The sequence below is a fragment of the Idiotropiscis lumnitzeri genome, chromosome 9, assembly GCF_059441095.1.
Source record: "Idiotropiscis lumnitzeri isolate Australia: NSW breed Sydney's pygmy pipehorse chromosome 9, RoL_Ilum_1.0, whole genome shotgun sequence".
In the NCBI taxonomy this organism is placed as follows: Eukaryota; Metazoa; Chordata; class Actinopteri; order Syngnathiformes; family Syngnathidae; genus Idiotropiscis; species Idiotropiscis lumnitzeri.
The window spans coordinates 22,644,580-22,671,161 of NC_142399.1; the positions used below are offsets into that span (position 1 = coordinate 22,644,580).

General features: G+C 44.4%; 1 protein-coding gene across 1 annotated transcript in view; it reads left to right on the plus strand.

Annotated features, from left to right (window-relative positions):
• The window catches only part of piezo1 (piezo type mechanosensitive ion channel component 1 (Er blood group)), a 304,639-nt gene that overhangs the window by 11,806 nt on the left and 266,251 nt on the right, over window positions 1-26,582 (plus strand). The window contains exons 4-6 of the mRNA XM_088304108.1: window positions 4,477-4,618; window positions 14,052-14,256; window positions 16,668-16,881. Coding sequence (XP_088160234.1) covers window positions 4,477-4,618; window positions 14,052-14,256; window positions 16,668-16,881 — 561 coding nt within the window. The remainder of the gene's footprint in view (window positions 1-4,476; window positions 4,619-14,051; window positions 14,257-16,667; window positions 16,882-26,582) is intronic.

Here is a 26,582-nt window from a genome sequence, read left to right on the forward strand (position 1 = left end):
CCAATCGTTGGTGCCAAGGTCCTCCCTTCCTTCTCATGAACCCAGATCAGTGGCCAACAGATCCAATTGGTCTCTCGGCCGATCCACCAGATCCCACTGAGCTCCGCAAGCAAACGTTCTGTGGCATGACAAGTTTAGCCTCCGATCCAGTCTCCACAGACTTGCTCCAATAGAACACGTGGAAGGATCTAGTCCAAGCCACCGCCCAGACGCTTCATGGGGCGGCCACAGATAACGTGTGCATCAGCGCTGAGGTCTACCGCCAAGCTGAAAGACTCCTTCTAAGGAGGGCCCAACAAGACAGCTTCCCTGAAGAACTCCGCCTTCTCAAGGCAGGTAAGCCTGTCGCCCACAGTAGTCGTCTTCTTAACCTGTCTCCAGAGTTCGATCACACGATAGAGCTCATCCGAGTTGGTGGTCGCCTACGACGTGCGGAGGATCTGGCCTACGATAACCAACACCCATTGGTGCTTGACCCATCACATCCCGTGACCCGCCTTCTCATCCAGGACTTTGACTGTCGCTTGAAACACGCGGGCCCAGAACGTGTCTTTGCTGAGATTCGCCGCACGTACTGGATCCTGCGAGGCAGTGAAGCCATCCGTCGCTTTCAGAGAACCTGTGTAGAGCCAAACCGACTGTGCCCAAAATGGCTGACCTACCAGCAGCCCGGCTTCGTCTCCACAAACCGGCGTTCTACTCCACCGGAGTTGACTGCTTTGGTCCATTCGGTGTCAAAGTGGGGCGGCGCTTAGAGAAGAGATGGGGCATCCTGTTTAAATGCCTCACAGTCCGAGCAGTTCACCTAGACCTCCTGTCAGCAATTGACACCGACTCCTTCCTTATGGCCCTCCGTCGCTTCATAGCTCGGAGAGGAACCCCAGCCGAACTATACTCAGACCAAGGGACTAACTTTAAAGGCGGAGAAAGAGAACTGCATGAGGCCTTTGCAGCAATGTCACCGGCCCTCCAGACACTTCTAAGCCCCTTTAAGATCCATTTCCACTTCAACCCGCCTGGTTCTCCCCACTTTGGAGGTGCGTGGGAGCGAGAGATTCGCTCTGTTAAGACGGCCCTATACACCACCGTTGGAGCGCAACCCTTACAAGAAGAGGTCCTCCGCACCGTCCTCATCGAGGTCGAAGGAATCCTCAACTCTAAACCCCTTGGCTACGTTCCCTCGGACGTCAGTGACCCTGATCCTGTGACGCCCAACTGTCTGCTGATGGGGCGGCCTGACGGTTCCCTACCTCAAGTCGTCTACCCCAAGGAGGAACTACTCAGCCGCCGCCGGTGGAAGCACGCCCAGCTGCTCGCTGATCATTTCTGGACCCGCTTCATCCGGCTTTACCTACCTGGACTCCAGTCCCGACAGAAGTGGCAGTCAACTCCAGCCGACGTCGCCGAGGGCTCTGCGGTCATGGTGGTGGACCCCCAGCTTCCTCGGGCCCTTTGGCCTACTGGGCGCATCATTAAAGTTCACCTCAGTCCTGATGGTCACGTCAGGTCCGCAGATGTGAAGATCAAGAACAGCATCTACACCCGGCCAGTTGCTCGACTGGTCATCCTGCCTGCCCTTCCGGCTGAAGATGGGCGGCCTCCTTGAACTGGTTTGGACAGTATCGCCTTTTGTTGGTTTCAAATGTACGTTATACATTTGGGGGCGGCTGTACAAAAGACTCATATTTCCTTATTTTTATGCAGGCAGTGTTCGGGCAGCTAGGCGGGGTCCTTCATCGCTCTGGCGCCGCGGTCGAGAGAGAGAGAGAGAGAGAGGGGGACAGGGCGAGAGCGCGAGAGTGCGACCAGTCGGAGCAGTTACGGCGAAGTTAAAGTGTGCCGCCGATAGACGTTCGTGATTTGATCCGTGTGTTTTCCTCTGAGCTGAAAATGTGCCAATCTCGAGTGTGCGTCCATGTGAGAGTCCACACATACACATCTCCAGACCATATATAATCCTTATTGCCAGCCCTGTTTGACATATATCCATAACTACGGACACCCAAACACACAAGACTCATCCAACCACTCGACGTTTCACCTAGTGGCCTCCACGGCAGGAAACCAAACCAAAAGGACACATTGTAATGGACTTTAATGGACACTGTTGTGAATTTGGATGTTAATTGACAAGCTGTTGGATAAATTGCTTAAAGCAGCCACCTGCCTCCTCCTTATTCCGCCATCCTGCACCATTTGCCCTTCCAAACAACCCGGCCGCGAAGTGGCACTCTGGCCGGCGCCCCCGGCTCCGGTAAGATAAAAAATCTGAACCACCCGATTAACAGTCAAGACTGACACACACTGCTATCGACATAGCCTCCACAACAGCAGGTATTGAAGCTTTTACTTCAGAAAATGTCTATCAATTGTTAGTATTTTGGGGTATTTTTTCAGGATTGTGTTTATGTGTGTGGTTGCACGTATTTGTGGAGAAGAGGAGAGAGGACATTACATCAAGCTTTCAGTGCTGTCATCCTGCCCAGATATACAGGTTCTTCACGAGCAGCGAAGCCATTAGGTTGTTACAACTCACTGCGTTATATTTGTCGTTACGGAGCACGCCTAAGTCTGTTCTCTGCGTTTTCTTCCTGCTGCTGTAATAATGCAGCCGTAAACCCCACAAGGGCGCTGTTTGTTGTTGATAGAACTACCACTGCCGTCATTTAGACAGTTCCCAAGCTTCAGGTGTTGCTTCTGGCCTTTAAACGTTTCCTGTGTGTATGTAGTTCTTCCCATTCTGGCATTTTATTGTATTAAAAATCATTCAAATATTAGTGAGTCCCTCTTTACCGGCGGGTTTCCATAGCAACCACTTTTCAGAGGCGGCATTGATTTTGGAGAAAAGTCATCATGGCCAATAAAAAAAGTTGTATAGTAGAGCGTAGGTGTAAAATTCTGGTCCGCATTCCGTCTCTCCCTGCTGCAACACATCTGATTAAAATGATCAGCTCATGACCAAGCTCTCAAAGAGCTTTATAGCCATCCTGAGCATTTAAATCAGGTGTGTTGCAGCAGGCGGCAAAGTGGCCCGACTGGTTAGCACGATGGCCTCACAGTGAGAGACATTAGCGTTCGTGGGTTCGATCCCGGCTCCGGCCTTCCTATGTGGAGTTTGCATCTTCTCCCCGTGCCTGCGTGGGTTTCCTCCGGGTACTCCTCTTTCCTCCCAAATTCCAAAAACATGCATGGCAGGTCGATTGAACACTCTAAATTGTCCCCAGGTATGAGTGTGAGCGCGGATGCTTGTTCGTCTCTGTGTGCCCTGCGATTGGCTGGGAACCAGTTCAGGGTGTCCCCCGCCTACTGCCCGAAGATAGCTGGGATAGGCTCCAGCACCCCTCGCAACCCTAGTGAGGAGAAGCCGTAAAGATAATGGATGGATGGATGGATTGATGTTGCAGTAAGGAGCGATGCAGGAAATCGGCAATCTAGGACTGGAGTTTGACGCCCCTGCAGTACAGGAAGTATTAAATCTGTTTCAAAATGTTGACAAGTCTGAGTCTAAGGATGATTGAGACAGTATGAACAAGAGCAGCTTCCCTCGAGTGAAGAGGAGCCGTGTGGTGACACAATTCAAGATATTAGCTAAGAGTAAAATATCGGCTATTAGATGTGCTAGAGGGGATGACAACAGGCTCTGACTGAAGGACACCACCTATCCCACACCTATCTGCCTCAGAGGGGAAGGACGGGACACGGTGGACTGGTGGTGCCAGGAGAGGAGCTACAATACATAATGTACATTAAAAGATACTCAGAACAAACTTTTAACAAATAAAATACCTTAAATTGTTACTCAAACAGCTAGTATTATAATTAATATAATTATTTTATGTGATGTTTTTTCCAAAGCACAAGTTGTCAAAATGGCCGAAAAACCTTAATGTCAAAAAGCTTAATATGGTATAATGGCAGAAAACTAAATTATCAAAATTCACATGCACATCTCTATGCATGCTCACTTCAACCGCTGAAAATACAATACAATTCTATTTGTATAGTGCATTTCACAACAGATGGAGCTGTCACAAAGCGCTTTCCATATGGTGTAATATAAATTAGCAGGTAATAAGAACACAAATTAAAACACATAAACCCATTTACAAAAGATACCAGAAGAACAGCAGAAAAGTGACAGTCTCATGTCGAAAGCTAAGGAATAGAAATGTTTCTTAAAATGGGTTTTAAAAATGAAAATATCAAAACAACGCCACAAATAGGGGGGACCACTGTACTGTATATACAGTAGAATACAAATTGCTGAGCATAGCATGCTTTGTTACATGGCATTTCGTGAGAGCAAAATGTCTACAAATGTAAGAATGAACCGACGTCAAAGCATTGTTTGCAAATATTTATTTATTTTGTGTCAAATAATGAGAATATTACTGATTTTTGATGTTGCATATACTGTTGCTTAAAATAAAATATTTGGATACACAATATTTACAAATGAATATGTGTTTTCTTCAGACTTCCACTGGAGAAGCCTTGGACTGTATTGCGCCTTCTGTGTCCTGACCTGGTGCTATGTGGGATTTCTTTGTTGACCATTATCCTTTGTAGAAAATTGGTCGCAAACCGAGAAATACTGGCTGTAGCCAATATTACAACAGTAAGTTGTCATTGTGATTTTTATTACTGAAACTGTTCTTAAATTGAGATTTTGTAATAACAATAAAAATTAGGGACAGGATTGGATTTGGTAAAACCTTATGGACAATGTTTTTTTCAGTTTTGCAATTCTCTTTGCAATGACACTGTGCCACACGCACAGTGTCATTGCAAAGAGAATTGCAAAACTGTTTGTGTGTGTGTGTGTGTGAGAGAGAGTGTGTGTTTTCATGTTGCAATTCTATCAAAGTGCATATTACAGCCACAGTACGGTGTAATTCCAGTGGCATAAGAGTAGGATTTGAGAGACGAAAATTTTTGACAAAAAAAGCACAGAGTTGCGGTGTTGTTTAATTTCACCGTCACGATTGAAAACAAGATGATAGAGTGAAAACTGCTGACATTTTAATGTCTACATGTGTTGCTTCAAACATGTGCTGAACATTTTAAAGATAAAGATAAAGATGTCCTTTATTAATCCCACAATGGGGAAATTTGAAGTGTTACAGCAGCAAAGATATAGATCACACAGAGTCGGCGGCGTAATGTAGCCGTTAATGTATAACATTAGCAGCAGACATTCATAAAAAGCATGCAAATATACACAGTATAAACGTATCTAAGTGTAAGGAAACACTCCTAATGCCTGTCCATTATACAGAGGGGGAAACACTGTAATGATAAAAACTACTGAATGATTGAAAATACTGCAATGATAAAGATATTACACTGATAAAAGTACTGTAATGGTGAGAGTACTGAAATGACAGGAAAGTACTGCAATGATAGAAAATACTGCAATGATAAAAGTAATGTAATGGTAAAAGTACTGCAATGATAAAATATACTGCAATGATAAAAGTACTATAATGGTAAAAGTACTGCAACGATGGAAAAATACTGCAATGATGAAAGTATTGTAATAGTAAAAGTACCTCAATGATAGGAAATACCGTAATTATAAAAGTACTGCAATGATAAAAGTACTGTAATAGTGAACATCCTGCAGTGGTAGAAATACTACAGTGATAGAAGTATTGTAATAAGAATACTGTAATGGTAAACAAAATACATCATTGGTCGATGTTTAAGTACACCCTTGGCTGAAAGTACAGTAGTAGTGTATATTGCATCCTATAGAAAGACACGCATTATAACCAAGTTTCTCCTGTGTTTGTCCTGACATGATCTTCCTGATCACACAATAGTCAAGCGATTTGAAAGGGTGGAAAAAGAAGTGTATTTTCAGAATTGTTACAATTCCTTTTAAGGTAAACAATATATTTTAAAGTAAACACTTCAAAATAACACTTGCAGTGGAAGCATTTTTTTCTTTAGTCTGCCTCTGCAGCTTCATCAGCATTGCAAATCAGACCTCTCAAGTTTGCTGATCGTCAGAACCGCTTCACTGCTGATGTCGTCAACACAGTATTCCATACAGCCAACACACACACGTTGAAAAGGAGGGGTTGCGGGGGCTGCATCAGGAGAGACTGTGCGGTGCAGGCATCTGTTCCAACCTATTGAAAAATATGATTGACTCATTTTCCCACTGCAGGTTCCCCCCGTCTGGAACTTAGGTTGTCCGTGGCCTGAGATGGTCTTCAGGCCCCTCCTGACAACCCTGGCATTATTTCCTGCACTTGTTCCTCCATCTTCTTCCTGTAGTAACTTTTCTTCTCTTTGATCCTCCTTCTCAGCTGGTGCTGCACTATCTTCAGCTCCTCCTTGTTGCCTGACACAAAAGTACTATTCTTCTCTTTCAAGAGAGCTTTAATGTCCGGTGTGAGCCAGGGTTTGTTTTTGGAGATACCCCTTACTGTCCTGGTGGGCATGGTGTTCTCCATGCAGAAATTAATTCTGTAACAGTGTCCGTTAGACTTTTAATGCCCGCAACATGGGCTTCGCTGAATACTGAATACACACAGTTGTGCTGAAACAGTCCTTTTAGGCCTCCTTGGCCTCTCCAGACCATCTCTGAACTGTGAGCATTACAGCTGGCTGCCTGTGGACCATGGGTTTTATACACAGGCTGGAGAGCCACCAGGTTGTGACCAGCTTTGCCCAATGGGGGCAGGGACAGTGATGTGAATGCCTGCTTGGTGTTGGCATAGAAATGGTCCAGTATGTTATTGTCTCTGGTGTGGCAGGTGACATACTGAGTGAACGAGGACAGAGAGGAGGAGAGGCTTGAGTGAAGTCACCAGAGATGAGGAGCAGGGTGTTTTGGTGTGTGTTTGTAGCCTGCTCACATCTGCCATCAGAACGTCACAGGTTGTATTACTGTTAACAGAGTAGGGGACGTACACCGCCACCGCGATGACATGACTAAACTCCTGTGGGAGGTAGTACAGTCTTATGCTAACAGCTAGTAGCTCAATGTCCTGACTGCAGAGCTGCTCTTTAACAGTTATATGCCCAGGGTTACACCATCTATCATTCACAAACACAGCCAGCCCTTTCTTTTTCTTACCACTCTCCAACATCCTCTCCGCACGTAGAATTTGGAAGCCGTCCAAATATACAACGGCATCTGGCGTTAGCTCTGTTAGCTACGACCCCTTGAATAGCAGCAGGCAGGCCTCCCGGAAGTCCCTATCATGCCGGGTTAGCGCCGTTAGCTCGTCCATCTTATTGGGAAGGGCTCTAACGTTCTCAAAAACAGATGGGAGGTCGGGGTGGTATGGTCTCCTCTTTGCCTGGCATTTAGCCCATGCAGGACATCCCCGTCTCTTCTTCCTGAGCTCATGAGGGATATCAGGTCTCGATCCGGTAGCCGTGGAGTTAGCACGGTTGACTAACAGCTGATCGCAGGTGTACACAATGGATCCGGACACAGTCGCGCAACGGACCAGCATCTAAACTACCACAAGTTGGATGTCCATTGTTGTGGTGAGGTAAAATAAGGTAAAACAAGGTAAAAACACACAAAAAAAGGCTCAACGGTGAGCCAGAGCTGCTGAAACAGGCTGCCACTCGGGCAGTGCTGGAAGTCGGAACATGTGCTGCAAGTCGGAACATGTACATTAGGGGACTAATTGGAAAGGACTGTAAAAACTACTTTAAAAAGCTCGGACAGAAAGGAACTTTCTGATCCTGATGATATTACGGAAGATGTTTCAAAGTGGCCAAATGCCCATCCATCTATTATCTGTACCGCTTCTCGAGCCTATCCCAACTATCTTCGGGTAGTAGGCGGGGTACACCCTGAACTGGTTTCCACCCAATCGCAAGGCACACATAGACAACCAACCATCCGCACTCTCACTCATACCTAGATGCAATTTAGAGTGTCCAATCAACCTGCCATGCATGTTTTTGGAATGTGAGAGGAAACCCAAGCAGCCATGGGGAGAACATGCAAACTCCACACAGTAAGGCCAGAGCCGGAATTGAACCCACAACCTCGGCGCTGTGAGGCCATGTCCAATGGCCAGATATTGATCTGTACTTAGTACTGGCACAGAGTATTTACACAAGAGCGAAACTGCATGCCTTTGGTTGCTTACAAATAAATGATATTTAGCCATCTTCAGAACTTAAGCATCACAATTCCAACTACCATAAAATCTATCTTTGCAGTGTAACCCCCGTCTGCCTGTTGCCTGTTTGGCTACCGTGGTCCCACATCGGCTCCCCTGTGTCTCCCCCAATCACGGTTAAGCGAAACATGTCGAAGAAATTTGATGAAACGTCTGCATGGCCCCAAATGCCTCAAAATGAGATATAAAAAAAAGCAAGCTAATTTTTAATACTTTTTGGCTGGTCACCGATGACTTATCTGGCGTGTGTGCATTACACATAAAAGTACTGCACGAAAATCATCAGATAAAGATAAAGTGGATCTGTTAGCTCGGTATGCAAACTGGTAGTGGTCCAGTGTGGGAGGAAGGCAGTCTCTGATGTGCTGGAGAACCAGTCTCTCAAAGCACTTCATTATGACTGGTGTGAGAGCAACAGGACGATGGTCATTCAGGTGGATTGTGTGTGATTTTTGAGGAAAGGACTAATGGTGGAAGTTTTCAAGCAGGAGGGGATGACTCCTTGAGCGGTGGAAGATCATGCAAAAAACTTGTGATAGCTGGTGGGCACATGCTCTGAGGACTTTCCCTGGTATTTCGGCGGGTCCAGTGGCTTTCCTGGGGTTCACTGCCAGGAGCGCACACCTCACATTGCGTTCCTCTGAAGCAGTGCTTCTCAATTATTTTCTGTTACGGCCCGCCTAGCAATAAGAAATCAATTCGCTAACAGTGGATACTGCCCCTATACACACAGCCAGAATTCACTGAGTGTCTGTGATGTGAAGCTCAGTCTCTGCAGAGCTGATACCAGTTGGAGCAGATGCACTGAAAGGGTCTCTCACCCAGTCATACTGGGGACTGTTGTTAGGGAAGTACTTTTTAAAGTATCCCATCAGTGATGGAATTTGCTGTTTTCTGAGTGGAATCACTGAGCTAGCATCATAGTCAATATAGTCTACAAAATCATACAGGTTCTCAAATGAGTCAGTGTTTCCCTCATCAAGTCGCCTGGCCCACTTTGCAAGCTTTCGTGTGAAAGAGACAATCTTGTCTGTGACCTGAGGCTGGTGTTTATCTTTCCCTTGAAGCTGTAGATTTCGTTTGTTTAGCTTCCCAAATATGTCACTCAGGTAGGCCAGTTTCTCAAGGAAGTTCTCATCACTGAATTTTTCTGCGACTTCATACTTGTGCTCCTGCTCAAAAAACAGTCTTATCTGCTCTCTCAGCTCAAAAACTCTGGACCAAGACTCTTCCTCATGACAGCCATCTTGCTTCACTGTGAAACAGCACAGCTTGATGTTCATTTCCCATCTCCTCACAGAAGATTCTTGTTTTCAGTGGTCTGGTCTTTATAAAATTGACTGCACCTATAATGTCAGTTATAACCTCACTTAATTCAGGAGAAAGCTGTCTTGCTGCAAGTGCTTCTCTGTGTATGATACAGTGTGTACACTCAACATTTGGTGAGACCTTCTTGATGAGTGCTTGAAGCCCTTTTCTCTTCCCAGCCATGGTTTGTTCACCATCACTGCAGCTCTCCCACTTCAGCCCATTCTCCGTCAAGAAGCAGTCCAGCATCTTGAATAGCTCTTCAGCTGTGGCTCTGTCTCTGACATATTTATAAAAAAAAGTAGATCCTCACACAGGGAGTCTGTCATGTCAAAACGTACATATGAAATAAACAGAGCATCTTTTTTGCTGTCATTTGCCTCTGAGTTTATCTAGCAGCTGTTCTTGCAGATTGTTTGCTATGTCCTCTATACGTCTGGCGACAGTGTCATTGGACAGAGGGATAGTTTTTAGTTTTCCTGCACTTGCATCATCCAGCATGACAGAGACCATGTCTACTGCTGCAGGCAGTATCAGCTCCTCTGCAATAGTGTGCAGTTTTTTGTAAAGGGCAATTTGGTATGCCACCTTGCACGATGATAACAGTGCTCGCTGATTCACCGAAGTTGTGTTCACAAAGCGGGATGATTGTTGGCAATATTCGGAACGTTTTCGCTGAAAAAAACTCAAGCGACTTATCAGCGTGATTGGGGTGTAATGTCATCAAGTCTTTATTTGGTTTCATGCTGTCCGCTGCCAGCCTTTTTAAACACAGCAAGCACACCGGTCTTTCCTCATCTCCTCCTGTAGTCACAGTGAAGCCAAGCACTACATATGCTTCATCTAATTTGCGTGTCTTTGCTTTCGAGTGACTTTCGTTTGACTCCCTATCTTCTTTGTTTCTCTCTGCCTTTCTTTTCATCCCTGTTAAAAATTTCTTCTTGGTGTCGAAGTTTTTTTTTTTTTTTTTAATTCACATCGCTAGCTCATTGCAAAACAAACCCACAATGTACTTAATACTTCATTGGAACAGTTAGGCTGGTGGCAGAGGTTAGCCCAGGAGACCAAGGCTGAGATCCAGGCTGGTGTAGAAGCTAGCTGTGGAGGTCAAAGCCGGAGGTGGGGTCCAGGCTGGTGGTAAAAGTTAGCCCAGGAGACCAAGGATAAGACCATGATATTGAACCTAGCAGTGCAGGTCAAAGTCAGAATCCATACTGGTGGTAGGGGCTGCTCAGGAGACCAAGGCTGGTTTTGAAGTGGATGCCAAACATAGCCAAGTGAGTGTCACATTGAAGTGGAGGTAGAGGAGGTTCCAAATGCAGGGAAGCGAGGCAGGGGAAACTTAAGGGGAAATCAAAAATCAAAAAAGAACATTAAAGTACAAAACAACTGGAAGCAACAAAAACAATGACATGACTTAAGTAAACTTGACAAGACTGGCAGGAAGGACGCAGACCTGGACACTGACAGGGATCACTGAACAGGACAACTGACACAGACAATGTACCAACAAGAACTGAAAGCAATAGTGATGGGTCCAGCAACACTGAGGCGTCGATGCGTGCGCCGAGCTTCCAGGGCAAACCCCGTGTCGGTGGGCGTACTGCTTTAAGAAAGTCACGTGACCACTACCGGAACCGTGTCGACACAGCGGTCGCGCGCCAAACTGTGTTTATAAGGAAGCACATCTGTCAACAGGATGCGCGCTCAAAACAAGCATTGAGTTATTGGCACGTTACTCTGCGTTAAATATCCGCAAGATGGGAGATGTCACTGGTAAATGCAAGTTTTCTGCCGTGTGCGCACTCAGAGGTGCAGCGCTATATGTCAGCAGGACACGTTGCACGTACGGAAGACCCGCTCTTATACTGAAAGTCCATGGAGGCAACTTTCCCTCACCTATTTATATTGGCCACACAGGTGTTGTGCACACCGGCCTCTTCAGTGCCTTGTGAGAGGATCTTCTCAAAGGCGGGGAAATTGCCGAAAAAAAAAGAAATAGACTGAATAACAAAACGCTGGAGAATTTTTTTTTTTTTTAACAAAAATCTTTAATTACAATGAGTCCATTGTCATTCACAACACTTTTACTTAGGCATTCAGACAGATTTTCACTTAATTTATCATTTTTTTAATGAAAGTACATATATGTAAAAATAATGTGAATGCAAATGCCTAATCAATGGAATTGGATAAAATTGGTTTGACAGATCAGTTTCAGATGACCCTGTCAAATATTTCCTGCAAGTCTACCAGGTGTCAGTATTCAGCAACACAGTGTCAACACAGTGTGTCACTGTGTCAAAACGATACAGGATGCCTCATCTACCCATCACTAGAAAGCAACCAGGGAACTAAATACAAACAAATTGACGGGACAACGAGGAGCACCTGGACAAGACACTGCGGGTTCAAAGGACCTGATTGGTTAACACAAGGGCTTGGGTAAACGAACACAGGTGTACACAATAGACTTGACGAGACAGAAGACACAGGAACACAAGGCCAATACATGAAACTAAATACTAAACCAAAAACAACTAATACAGATCAAGACTGTACCCGCCCCACCGCCCCTAAAGGGACGGATCCCTTTACGTCCCAAACACAAACAAAAGAAAAATGTCCAAAATCAGGATGTGCGGAAGGGGGCCAGGAGGCGGGGCCTCGGCCCGCAATCAAGGCCAGTCAGGTGGGCGTCCGGGAGGCCAAACCAGCGTGTCGACAGGAGGCCAGTCAGGCGGGCGATGTGGAGGCCATGGCAGCCGCATGGAGTGCGCTGCAGAGGCAGAGACGGGAGGCGGCGGCGGCAGGTCGGACGCCGCTGGAACAGGGACTTGGAGCGGTGGCAGGTCGGGCCCCGCCGGAACAGGGACTTGAGGTGGCTGCAGCTGACGAAGAGCAGGGGCTTGAGAAGGCTGCAGCTGACGAGCAGCAGGGGCTTGAGGCGGCTGCAGCTGACGAGCAGCAGGGGCTTGAGGAGGCTGCAGCTGGCGAGGGGCCGGAACGAACGGGGCGCTGCAGCTGGCGAGGAGCCGGAACGGGGCGCTGCAGCTGGCGAGGAGCCGGAACGGGGCGCTGCAGCTGGCGAGGAGCCGGAACGGGGCGCTGCAGCTGGCGAGGAGCCGGAACGGGCCGCTGCAGCTGGCGAGGAGCCGGAACGGGGCTCTGCAGCGGGCGAGGAGCCGGAACGGGAGGCTGCCAGGGGGCCTGATCCATATCAGCCTGTAGCTATAGGGCCTGATCCCTATCAGCCTGCCGCCATCGGGCGTGATCCCTATCAGCCTGCCGCCATAGGGCGTGATCCCTATCAGCCGGAATTCAGGGGAACGGGAGACACGAGGAACTGAGACTACAGGTGCTTGTGAACTTGGACTACGAAACGTGGGTGGAATGGGAGGAGGTGCAGAAACCGATGGTGGACGAGGTGAACGAAGTCGCTGTGAAGAATGTGGCTCAGGTTGTGAAAAGCGGGTGTTCCTACGACGAGTGGCAGATCCTGTACTTGGGCGCCATTGTTGACCACCCCGTGGAGGTCCGGGATAGATGGCCACACGTGTGCCCAAGTAAAGGTCTGATGGGATAGACTCAAAGGAATCAACTGACTGGGAGAAGAAAACTCAAGTGAAAACTCAAAATCGGTGGCAACTCTTTTTAAAATCGGGATCATCATCTAAATCTAAATTAAGAAAAACATGGGGGGACAAAATTGTGTCATTTTCGAAGAGGTTAAAACGAGACGAAGAAGAGTGAGCAACAGGCTTGGCGGAACACATAGAACTCACACAAAGGGATTGGGCATGGTCGGCAGGCTGAGGGGGGTAGTAGGCCGAGCGGCGACATCAAACACGCCGCCGTGAGGTTCCCGCTGGGTCCATGGTTGGTTGGTCCATTCTGTCACGTTGAGGTGGAGGTAGAGGAGGACTCAAACGCAGGGAAGCGAGGCAGGGGAAACTTAAGGGGAATTTAATCAAAAAAGAACATAAAAGTACAAAACAACTGAAAGCAAAAAAAAACAATGACTTAACTAAACTTGACGAGACCGGCAGGAAGGACGCGGACCTGGACACTGACAGGGATCACTGAACAGGAAAACTGACACACACAATGCACCAACAAGAACTGAAAGCCACCAGGGAACTAAATACAAACAAATTGACAAGACAACGAGGAGCACCTGGACAAGACACTGTTGGTTGGAAGGACCTGATTGGTTAACACAAGGGCTTGGCTAAACGAACACAGGTGGACACAATAGACTTGACGAGACAGAACACACAGATACTAAGATACAGATCATGACAGTGAGAACGTAAATTGTTTAAGTGATTTTTTCAATGCCCGTGTTAACTTCATAATCATAAAGTAGCCTAAGTTCTATTCATACGACCCTTTAATCCATGTTAAAACATTTTAAAACACAAATATATGATTTATTTCACAAACGCGAGTGTGTGTGCAAATATTTACAATGCGCAGATGTGTCCTGTGTACTGCTACAGCTAATGTCCCCCCGCTTTTCTCTATTTTAAAAAAAAAAATACTTATTAAACACCCTCCTTCTTTTCCTCACTTTGAATATAGATGCAAGAAGAAAAAATAGATGACGAGGATGAAATTGACCAAGAATCAGAAGATGAGAAAGATGGATCATTTTCTGGTGACACCACTCAGGGTTTTTCTACTGCAACCTTAGCCAAGCAGCTGGCTGAGCGTCTCAAGGCTGTAGTTCAGAAAGTACTGCTGGACCTTTGGAGAATCTTTGCCATTAGCCTACTTGCTTTGGCTGGTAGGACCTGCATAAGACATCACACTCGTACATACCACAAGATGCTAAGAGAAGAAACTGTTAAAATTTGTGCTGGGCAATTTATCATGTTCATTTTACATTAATTCACTGGTTTATTAATGCAGATAAACATTTTATCACACTTTTATTGTGAAAGTCTGTTGCTTCCGACAGCAAAGCTCACTGGTGCGGACTTTCTGCTAAAGTACTTACCCCCCAAAAACACTCAATGCCTCAGTTATGGGAGCGTACAATGAGTGATACCGAAACGGGCGTAAAGCTATTCGCATTTTGGCATTTGCATATGTTATCTTACAATGTTTTATAATTAAATAATTTTCAATGACGTGATTGTAATGAATTTCAAGTAATCGAACACGATATAAAAGGAAGGGGATCAAGGAAGTGGGATGTTTCAAGGGGGATCAAATTTAAGTGACAAGGTACAGACGGCTGCCTCCTGTAAGAAAATGCATACTGATTAAGTTTTTTTTGTTTGTCGTGTGTTTGTCGATGGCTGCGTCAAGAGAAGCAAAAGAAAATCAAAAGAAAATCATTCGTGTTCTGTTTTGGACTTGAGATGCGTTCAATAAGCACACAGTAGGACATCTGAATAACTCGTGTATTCAATGCATCAAACAGCTATAAACTATAAACATCATACAATGCTGGCTTTCAAGCACGGTGCGCCATTACTAATAGTGACTGTTTCATCCAAAGAAACAAAGAGTATACATGTTTGTGTTTGATTTGCATCTTCATGAACAAAATTTGGGCAAAAAAATTGTGTCGTACTTTATTTCATTCAGCCAAATTATTCCCTACAAATTAAAACGTTAGTTATGCACATTTATATATATATATATATATATATATATATATATATATATATATATATATATATATATATATAATATTATAGAAGTTATTGATAACTTAGTAGTGAATGTGAAGTTCAGTGAATTTCAGGTTTTGTCCTTTCCAGGAAATTTCTTTTCATTACAAAGCAAGAACATTGTACATTTAACAAACAATAATATTTTCACATAGATGTTTATTGAAATCTATTAATATTATTTGCTCTAGTTTTGAACTACTTGGACAATACAATACGATACAATACAATTTTATTTGTATAGCGCATTTCACATCACTAAATCACTCAACATTGCGTTTTCAAACTATAGCAATAAAGCAAATGTGTGATAATTGATAATTATTCTTTTTCGGAGAGGATACATATTCTGCTAGGTACTAATTAGCCTCATAGGTGAACCAAACAGATGAACCCCAGGTTAGGTTTGGTTAGTTATCATATACATCATATCGTAGCTATATCAGTGTATTCCTGATATCATTTTTTGGAACTGTAGCAAATTTGAGCAGGATCCCTTTTTCCTAGGAAAAGTTACTAGGGGATACGAATTCTGGCAGGTCCTTAAAGTGCCAAAAGGTTAAGAACAACAAATGTTATATCACTTTCGTTTATATGGTTATGCATTTAAAATAAAAGTGAGCTATAAAGTACTGAAGAATTTTTGGGATTTTGTCTATAACAATGCGATTAATCATTATTAATCACAAAGACCTCATCCTATTGATGGCGATTTAAAAACTTTAATTGTTGCTTGTTAGAATTAATTAATACTCAGGTTTGTCCATTGGCCTATTTCTCTGCTCTTTTGCATAAACTGAATGTTGAGTATTTGAAAAGAGAGCGTGATAGCGAAAACTTATAAGAGAGGAATGTGTAAGACGCTTGTATACTGTTCAATCCATTTGGAAGTCTCTAGCAGCCATTGACGAAATGACATCAGGGGTCTTCATTCCTGTTCCTCGACAGCCCGTGTCCTGCCTGTTTTCCATCTCTCCATGCTGCACCACACCTGATTCAAATAATAGATTAACAGCAAGATATGCAGATGCTGGATAACGATTCTGATCATTTGATTCAGGTGCATTGCAGCAGGGAGAGATGAAAACAGGCAGGACAGCAACCCTCGAGGAACAGGATTGAAGACCCCTGTACTACATGTTAAAGTACACCATACAAAAAGTCCAGAGTTTCAGTTTTTGGCCCTGTGGTATCCTCTTTCTTACTGAACCCGCTGTCCACCTCTCCTCCATCTTTCATCCACAGTTGCTCGTTTTCCAATTAGACACTAAAATACCACACATAAATATGTTAAATATACTGAGCTGACAAAGATGCTCTCATAGCAAATTTGAAGACACAAGGGTCAATGGAGCCAGCTATAAGACGATTCATTCAAAGTGCATGACGTATTATTGTTATTTGTGTCTATGAGGGCAACAAAGCTATATACAAGGTGGATCAAAATGTTTCTGTGTAACATTATACTGTATCTATCTGCTTTTTTATTTAATGGCAGCCCTTTTATTCTCTCTAGGGATCACGTTGCCATCTGCTTTCTCAGCCATCTACTTCATACTTTTCATTGGTGTCAGCACATGGTGGGCATGTCACCTTCCAATTAGCCCCCTGGGTTTCAACACTCTGTATGTGATGGTGGGCTTCTTCACTGCTGGCCACATTGTTTGTTTGTACCTGTACCAATGTCTCCTGGCCCAGGTTCTTTTCCCACCACACAGTGTGTGGGCAAGGTAAGATTACACACAGTCATAATTTTCAACAATCGCTTTACAGAACATTTACAACAAAAGGAAAAATAATGTAGGGGTGTTCCGACATCAGCCTTAAAAACGGTATCGTATTTTATCGGACTACATCCATAATCTCAGATATTAGCACTCATAGACATGCAGTCCATTCGAGAATATGCTCCTGATCTTGTATTCAGCAGACTTGAGAGCAAGCATGCATAACCCACATGATCAAAACGACCCCTCCTGTAAAGGAGTGAGAGATGTCGGCGGTGAAGTTTACGGTAAAAAAAATAAAACTAAAATTCACACGTGCATTCATTGCTGTCATGCAGTTGAATGACATCCAAAGCGTGGGCCCGTCTCGGGGGTGGAGGCTTCAGACAGCTGGCTGCCCGAGGGGTTGGATGAACGACCATGCCTTTTTACATTTTTACTGTATTTATACCTTCGCTGCTGGATATTAAAATCACGTGGACTTAATTGACAGTGGATTACAGTACAAATTGATGAGTTGACGAGCACTTTCAACATCCCAACGGAGATGACCGGCGAGATCTTCGTGGATTGCTGCTGGGTCTGGCACACTCTTTAAGCGGCGGAGGTCATGGAAACATTGATCAGAAGTGAAAAAGGTTGTAACGGGAAAAGGTAACTTGTTATTGTTTAAGGACAAAGAATACAATACAATACAATACAACTTTATTTATATAGTGCATTTCACAACAGCTGGAGCTGGAACAAGGCACTTTCCATATAAATTAGTGGGAAATTAGAACACAAATTAAAACACATAAACAGATATACAACAGATACCAGAAGAACAGCAGAACAGTTACAGTCTCATGTTGAGTCGAAAGCTAAAGAATTAGAATGTGTCTTCAAATAGGGAAGGACTGGCAACAGAAAAGGCATGATTTCCCCTGAGGCTGCGCTTAGTCCTCGGCACCTCCAGCCGCATTTGGTCCACAGACCTGAGGCAGTGGGGAGGTGCGTAGGGGTGGAGGCGCTCAGAGAGGTGTGCTGGGGCGAGGCCATTTAAAACTTTAAAGATGAACAGAAGTATCTTCAACCGAACCCTCAAGTGCATTGGAAGCCAGTGAAGAGTGGCGAAGATTGTGTTTTTTTTTTTTTTTTATCAAGATGGCATACAGTGCCTCTTGATCTATCGGATTTTCTTTCTATTTCTGGTGATATGTGTGTTGCTCACTGTCTCGCGGCGGGTGTATGACCGCCAGTCTCTGCTGGACCTACGGTGCAAAGTTGGCGATTCAGCTGCGTTCAAGCATAGTTGGGGTAGAACGTTGCTCGGCGACATCCCGGCAGAAATCTTCTGCGTCTACGCTCTCCCTCCACGGCGGAAGCGGCGCCGTGGCAAACGTGGTGGCCGGTTGACGAAGCTTAAAAGGGAACTAAAACACGCTTCGTCCCCCGCTCGATCCCGAACGCATGGATGTACCCCGTGGGGGCACGTTCGCCCTGATTACTACCAGTCATTGACTGTCCAGAGGAGCTTCGGCTGCGCTGCCATCCGCGTGTCCTCCAATGCGGCGTCAATCTACAACTCCTGCGTGAGTTTCCTAGAGCTCGCCGATCGGAGGAGCAACGCACACCTGCGACTCCCTCAAGGATAGCGTTGTCAAACGCCGGTCGTTGACAAACGAAACGTTTATCCTGAGGGAGCTATTTCTACAAAATGACTTGGATTTCCAATGCCTGACGGAGACCTGGACGAGCACCGGTGAGTGCAGTGCGATGCTGGAACTATTACAGACTGCATGTTCTTACTTGGAGAACGTCAGGTCGGGTTGGAGGAACGGCAACTATTTTTAAAATCAAATTTGAATGCAAACAGTGTATATTGGCCACATCGATCACCAGCTTCAAGAGCTCGCTCTTTGAAGTAGGCAGGGCTGCTCCTGTGCTCTGCGTTGTGATCTATAGACCTCCAAAATACAACACAGAGTTTCTAAATGACTTCAAATTTTCTTGCCGGAATCATGCTAAAGTAGGATCACATCATGCTGATGGGGGACTTCAATATACATGTGTGCTGTCCTGAAAATGGACTGACAAAGGACTTTTTGATACTCATAGACTTTCAATTTGGTGCAATGCGTGTCTGACCCCACTCATAAACAGGTACATATGTTAGACCTTGTCTTTACTTTTGGTTAATCGATCTCAAATTTGCAAGTGTTGGACAATGTTATTTCTGATCACATGACAGTTCTCTTTGATGTTGTTTGTCAACCTACTACCAGTGAATGCAACCGGTGGAGTTTTAACCCCCTCACTGCTAGTCGGTTCTCTGAAGCCTTTGATCAGCTCTGTGTTCCCTCATCAAGCACAGAAGAACTCAGCTATTGGTTCCGCTCTTATTTTGGATTCTGTGGCTCCATTAAAAATTATGCGGCCAAAATTAAGACTGGAGAATAATGGAAGAACTCGTGCAGCTAAACAAGAATGCCGCAAAGCTGAATGCAGGTGTAAAAAAGACAGGCTGCAGGTCTTGTATCAAATCCTAAAAGACTGCTGTCACAGTTATCGAAACAAGATGCAAGAGTCAAAGAGGAAATACTTGTCCATTCTTATTCAGGCAAATTGTCATAATCTGTGACTCTATTTGGAACTATCGATTCTGCTCTTAAACTCCATCAGCCAAATTGCACTGACTCGTCCCCTGAAATGTGTAATAGATTTTTGCAGTTTTTTATGGACAAGGTTGCTACAGCTCGGACTGTTGTTTCAAACGCTACATCTGACCCCTCTGTACATGTTCCTTGCTCTGCAGTGTCCTTTGAGGCAATCTCTTTGTCATCTTTGGAGGATATGGTTTGCCATATTTAGCCATCCGGATCACCATATGACGCTGTCCCTCCTCAGTTCTTTAAAGAAGATCTCCAAGTATTGGCGAATCGGTTTTGGCCATTATCAACAGTAGTCTTTCTTGTGGTGTAGTCCCCCAACATTTTAAACATGCTGTGGTGCACCCCCTTGACCAAAATGTACTGTCAAATTATAGAGCCATTTCCAAATAGCACTTTATTTAAAAAATTTTGGAAAACGTGGTGCACTTACAGTTACGATCCTTCTTGGATGAACACGCCATGGAGGTTTTCCAATCAGACTTCAAGGAAATGCATAGCACAGAGTCAGCCCTGTTACGAGTTTTGAATGATATTCTTCTGGCAAACGACACCAGAGATTATGTATGTCTTGTCTTGCTAGATCTAACTGCAGTGTTTGACACGGTGGACCACAATATGCTTCTGGCTCATTTACAGCACCAGGTAGGCATTAGCGGTAGCGCTCTAGAGTGGTTTAGATCTAATTAACAGGCAGGCAGGACCTTCTGTGTTCGCCTAGGCTGCACTTAGTCCCGCTCTGTCCCTTTGTCATACGGTGTCCCACAAGGTTCCGTTTTGTGGCCCTTGCAGTTTTCGTTATACCTGCTGCCCCAAGGTTCTATCTTACGAAAACATGGAATTTTCTTCCATTGCTATGCTGATGACAGACAGCTCTATGTCCTTCTAAGCAAAAAGGACGCTTTCTCCTTGAGGCCACTTTTGTCCTTCCTTGAGGAAATCAAAATCTGAATGTCACTTAACTTCCTGAATTTCAATGAAAAGAAGACAAAGGTTATGGTGTTCGGTCCCAGTGGCCCTTCTACTCTAAACCCTGTTGACCTTGGCCCTCTGGCATCTTATCTAAAGCCAACAGCCTCAAACCTAGGTTTTAAACTAGACAGTGATTTTAAGTTAGATCAGCAAATCAGTGCTGTTGTTCGATCCGTCTTTTTTCATCTTAGGCAGCTGGCTAAAGTGAGGCCCTTTCTTTCCCAACAGTACTTAGAAACAATAATCCATCCATTCGTTACGTCTCGTTACTTCAATGCACTTTACTTTGGAGTCAGCCGGTCCTCGCTCAAGCGGCTCCAACTGGTGCAAAATGCTGCAGCTCGCCTTTTAACTGGCGCTCGGAAGACAGATCACATCACCCTAATCTTAGACTCTCTTCACTGGCTCCCAGTGCACTTTAGAGTTCGCTTCAAGATACTTCTGTTCGTCTTCAAATCTTTAAATGGCCTCGCCCCAGCGTACCTCTCTGAGCTCCTCCACCCCTACACACCTGCCCACTGCCTCAGGTCTGTGAACCAAATGCTGCTGGAGGTGCGGAGAACTAGGCGGAGCCCCAGGGGGATCGTGCCTTTTCTGTTGCTGGTTCTTCTGTATGGAATGAGCTTCTATTAAATGTTAGGCAAAGCCCCTCCTTGTCCATTTTTAAAACCTGTTTGAAGACACATTTTTATTCTTTAGCTTTCGATTCAACATGAGATTGTCGCTGTTGTGCTATTATTCTAGCATCTATTGTAAATGTGTTTGTGTTTTAATATATTTTCTAATTACCTGCTAATTTATATGACCGCATATTTAGCGCTTAGTTACAGCTCCGTCTGTGGTGAAATGTGCAATATAAATAAAATTGTATTGTATTGTATCCAGGGCGGCACGGTGGCCGACTGGTTAGCACAATGGCCTCACAGTGAGAAACAGCATCGGGCGTGGGTTCGATCCCGGCTCCGGCCATCCTGTGTGGAGTTTGCATGTTCTCCCCGTGCTTGCGTGGGTTTCCTCCGGGTACTCCGGATTCCTCCCACATTCCAAAAACATGCATGGCAGGCCGATTCAACACTCTAAATTGCCCCTAGGTATGAGTGTGAGCGCAGATGGTTGTTCGTCTCTGTGTGCCCTGCAATTGGCTGGCAACCTGTTCAGGGTGTCCCCCGCCTACTGCCCGAAGATAGCTGGGATAGGCTCCAGCACCCCCGCGACCCTAGTGAGGAGAAGCGGTACAGCAGATGGATGGATGCATTGTATCCATCTTCAGAGCTCCAGTTAAAAGGGGAGTAGCAGAATTTTGGCCCAGTTGGAGGCGCTTGAGGGAGGACTGGCGAACTCCAAAATAAAGTCCATTACAGTAATCTATCCTAGATGTAACGAAGGCATGGATTACTGTTTCTAAGTGCTGCTGGGAAAGAAAAGACTTCACTTTAGACAGTTGCCTAAGATGAAAGAAGCTGGAATGAACAACAATGCTGATTTGCCAATGTAATTTAAAATCATTATCCATATTAAAACCCAAGTTTGAGACTGTTGGCTTTATATAAGATGCCAGAGGGCCAAGGTAAACAGGGTTGGACCGAACACCAACTTTTGTCTTCTTTTCATTGAAATTAAAAAAAATGAAGTGACATCCAGATTTTGATTTCCTCTAGGCAGGACAAAAGTGATCTCAAGGAGAAAGTGTCTTTTTTGCTTCGCTGGTTATAGATCTGACTGTCATCTGCATAGCAATGGAAGGAATTTCCATGTTTTCATAGGATGGAACCTAGAGGCAGCAAGTATAACAAAAACAGCAGGCCCCCAAACCAGAACCTTGTGGAACACCATACGATAAAGGGGCAGAGCAGGACTCAGTGCAACCTAGGCATACACAAAAGGTCCTTCCAGTCAAATAGGATCTAAACCATTCTAGAGCGCTACTATTAATGCCCACCTGGTGCTGAAAACGAGCCAGAAGAATACTGTGGTCAAACGCTGCAGTTAGATCTAACAAGACAAGACACACATAGTCTCCAGTGTCGTTTGCCGGGAGGATATCATTCATAACTCGTAAAAGATCTGACTCTGTACCATGCATTTTCTTGAAACCTGACTAGAAAAACTCCATGACATTTTGTTCATCCAAGAGAGATAGTAACTGCTTGTGCACCACGTCTTCCCATTTTTTAAAAAATAAAAGCAGTTTGGAAATGGGTCTAAAATTTGACAGCACATCTTGGTCAAGGCCAGGTTTCTTAAGCAGGGGATGCACCGCAGCATGTTTAAAATGTGTGTGTGTGGGGGGGGGGGGGACTACACCACAAGAAAGACTGCTTTAGATAATGGCTTATACCGATTCACCAATACTTGGGAGAACTTCTTTAAAGAACTGAGGAGGGACAGGTTCATATGGCGATCCGGATGGCTTAATTTGGCAAACCACATCCTCCAAAGATGACAAGAAGACAAGGAATGAGTAGAAGATAAATACAATCTTAGAGAGAGTAAACATTTTGACAAACGGTATTTACGAAATGTTGTGATGTGTTAGTGTTGATATTTAATTAGAAATAAATTCCATTTGAAACCTGAAACATAAAATGAAAATTTGTGGCAATAGTAATAATTCTGACATGCAGACGTGGCTTTTGTGACACTCGTAAACAATGTTCTCTTCTAATTTTCCATGTGTCCGAACATTCAGACAATCTCCCTGAGCATCCCTTGGACCACAGTGTGCAACATCAGAGATGCACATGGCGGCCAAACCAGTACCACACTGGTTATTTGATGTAGATGTAACAAAAACATTCAAACCGTCTACATATGAAAATTGAACAAATCATTGAATGAATTGTGATAAATGTGATAAAATAAGCCCTACTTTAAAATGAATAAATACATTCCATCCATAATTTTAAACATAATTTATTAAGTCTGCAGAGAATCTGCTTCAATATGGTCACACATTATCCACTCATAAATAACTGAATAAAATGAAACTGAATAATCGTGATTTCAATTATTACTAAAATAATTGTGATTAATTTTGTTTTTATAATTGAGCATCCCAATATGACACCATCTACATACAAATTAACAAACGACATACCAGCTCCTGTTGTACAGGTAGTACAATGTGTTTTCTATATCGTCAATGCAGTTCACTCACGCAAAGCCAGTGTTAACCTCTGCAAACAAAATCTCTACCTCCTCCCCCCTTGAAGGAATTTCTGGTAAGATGTGCTAAGGTTAACAGGGGAGCGATGGTCCAGGAACGTGCAAATAGAGGAATAAGATGAACTCATAGTCAATTCAGTCTGCTTGAAGCGAATTCGGTGTATTAACACATTTTACTGACCCTTGCTGAAATTAGCCAATTTTTTGGAGGGTGGCCCTGTTTTATGCTCATGAAGCAGGCCTCAATCTATGGGCGGACCTCATAGTGACTGCACTAGGAATTGGTAACAACATGTTTGTGATATCTCTTACCTTGTTAAAAGTGAAGACATTTTCGAGATTCATGAAATTGACGCAAATGACTGGCCTTGAGTTTGTCAGCGATGGTATAGAGCAGTGCTTCTCAAATAGTGGGGCGAGTTCCCCTGGGGGGACGCGGTGCGATGGTGAGGGGGGCGCGTGAGATCCTGAGTAACATGCTTTTTGGCCACTGTTCTACAATTAAGTGTAATTGCACATCCACAGTTCTTGGCAGTGGAGCTCTCATTGCCCATTGTGCACAGTGAGTATTAACGCTAAGGTGTAGGTTTCTTTTGCAACGAAAATGCTATTATTTATAGTTGTGGCGGAGAGTGGGTGGTGGGGTGGGGACGCGAATTGTTTTCTTCTTGCTACGGGGGCGTGCCATAAAATAATTGAGACGCACTGGTATAGAGACTTCATAGAGAAAATAGAATTCAAGCTAATGAAAAATTATGACTAACTATCGTATAGTATTTTATTTTATCTATTATTTATGTGTTTTAATTAATTTCCTGCTGTGGTATATTTTGTTGATGTGTGGATCTGGCTCAGCTTCCCAGATTGCCTCGACACCTAGTCAAGATAAAGCAAAAATGACATCAGCATGTATCTCAAAAATCTCACTCCAACCGTTTATGCCAGTCTACAATCTACAATTTGGAATAATACTCGACTAAAACCTACATCATACTCAAGGCACGCTACTTAAGGTTACATTAACTAGGAAAACTAAGAATAATAAGGCCAAATCACTCCCGATGGCACCCTGACACTTCCTACAGGACTACACACATCAGTGAAAAAAAAAAAAAAAATCCCCTATCAATCACCCAGGTCACAACGAAGTTTCCCCCGAACAGTAAGTCCTTTAGCAATCCGACATTAACATTAAACAAATTTCGATGTAGTCCCAACGGAAGTGTCCGGGATCCACCGAACCTCCGTCGAAAAAAAAACCCTCGAGTAGAGAGTGGGGAAAAAGAGGGAGGTCCAATTCTAACTAATATTCAGTGGACCCAAGTCCACAAGCCAATCAGGACAAAGGAACACTGTCAATAGCACGAACACAAGTTAACAAATTGATACAAAGTACAACAGCCGTAAACATCAAAAATGGATATAAAGGCCTAATATGACATGCTGAAACATCACACACATAAGTGAAACAAAACAGCCATGCAGTAAATACAAATAATATCAAAACATAGTAAACACTTTCCACCAGCATTGCGCCTCCTGTATGCGTGTGTGTGTAAGTGGTGTACAGTCCATCGTACTGATAGAAAAGCGCTCCGACGAAAAGGACAATACTGGTTAGGGCCCGCTTCCCATAGTCATCGTCCTCGCACCGTTTACTGTCCCATCAACTGTCTGCGGGACCCTGAACAGCTCCACAGTGTTCTGCAACAGTAAAACATCTGCCAGTAGAAAGTCCATCCATCCATCTTCTGTACCGCTTCTCCTCACTAGGGTCATAGGGGGTGCTGGAGGCTATCCCAGCTATCTTCGGGCAGTAGGCGGGGGACACCGTGAACTGGTTGCCAGCCAATTGCAGGGCACACAGAGACGAACAACCATCCGCGCTCACACTCATTCCTAGGGGCAATTTAGAGTGTTCAATCGGCCTGCCATGCATGTTTTTGGAATGTGGGAGGAAACCGGAGTACCCGGAGGAAACCCACGCAAGCACGAGAAGAACATGCAAACTCCACACAGGATGGCCGGAGCCGGGATCGAACCCACGCCCGATGCTGTCTCTCACTGTGAGGCCATCGTGCTAACCAGTCGGCCACAGTGCCCCCTAGTAGAAAATAATGACAATAAACACAAACCATCAGTATCAAATGTAAAAAAACACCAAACTTGACAAAGACAGTCATGTTCAAAGTAAGTCAAAGGATTGGAAATGAAAATGAATCAATTATGAAGTGAACTATAAACCAACGCATATGACTAACGCAATGAACGCGACAAATCAATCAATGAACACTTTGACCCCCCTTGAATACCACCAAACCTCACAGTCATATTCTGGACATGACTGACTTGATCGGGCAACACTGTAGGACTGAAAAAAGAAAACAAAAAACAGCACATCATATTTAGATGACAATAAATGCAAAATGAAAAAAGACAGAAAATTACACGCCGAGGAACTCTCGTCGAGGGTACATGGCAACCAACGGAATATCTTCTAAATTCCATGGGTGATCATTATTCTTAACAGTCATCATAGGCATCTGAGGTTGGTCCCGCGGCAGTAAAACCCCAACCCATTTTCAAATCATGACTTGAGCGAATGTTAATAACACGGTTCAGAAACAAAACGTCACGTATAGCAATGAGAGCGACTAAAAGTTGAACCACAATTGCACCCACAGGTCCATTATCCTGTAGCCAACTTCTGGCGGGCCTGCCAGACCCCTCAGTGGGACCAAATGCATCTCTAGAATTAGAATTAGAATTAGAAATCCCTTTATTGTCATTGTACTCAAGAGTGCAACGAGATTAGAGAGCTCCCCTCTCCAGTGCAATACAACAATAATACAGACAAATATATAATTTAGATAAATAAATAAGAGAGTGCAATGGAATTTAGTACTGAATAGGGTA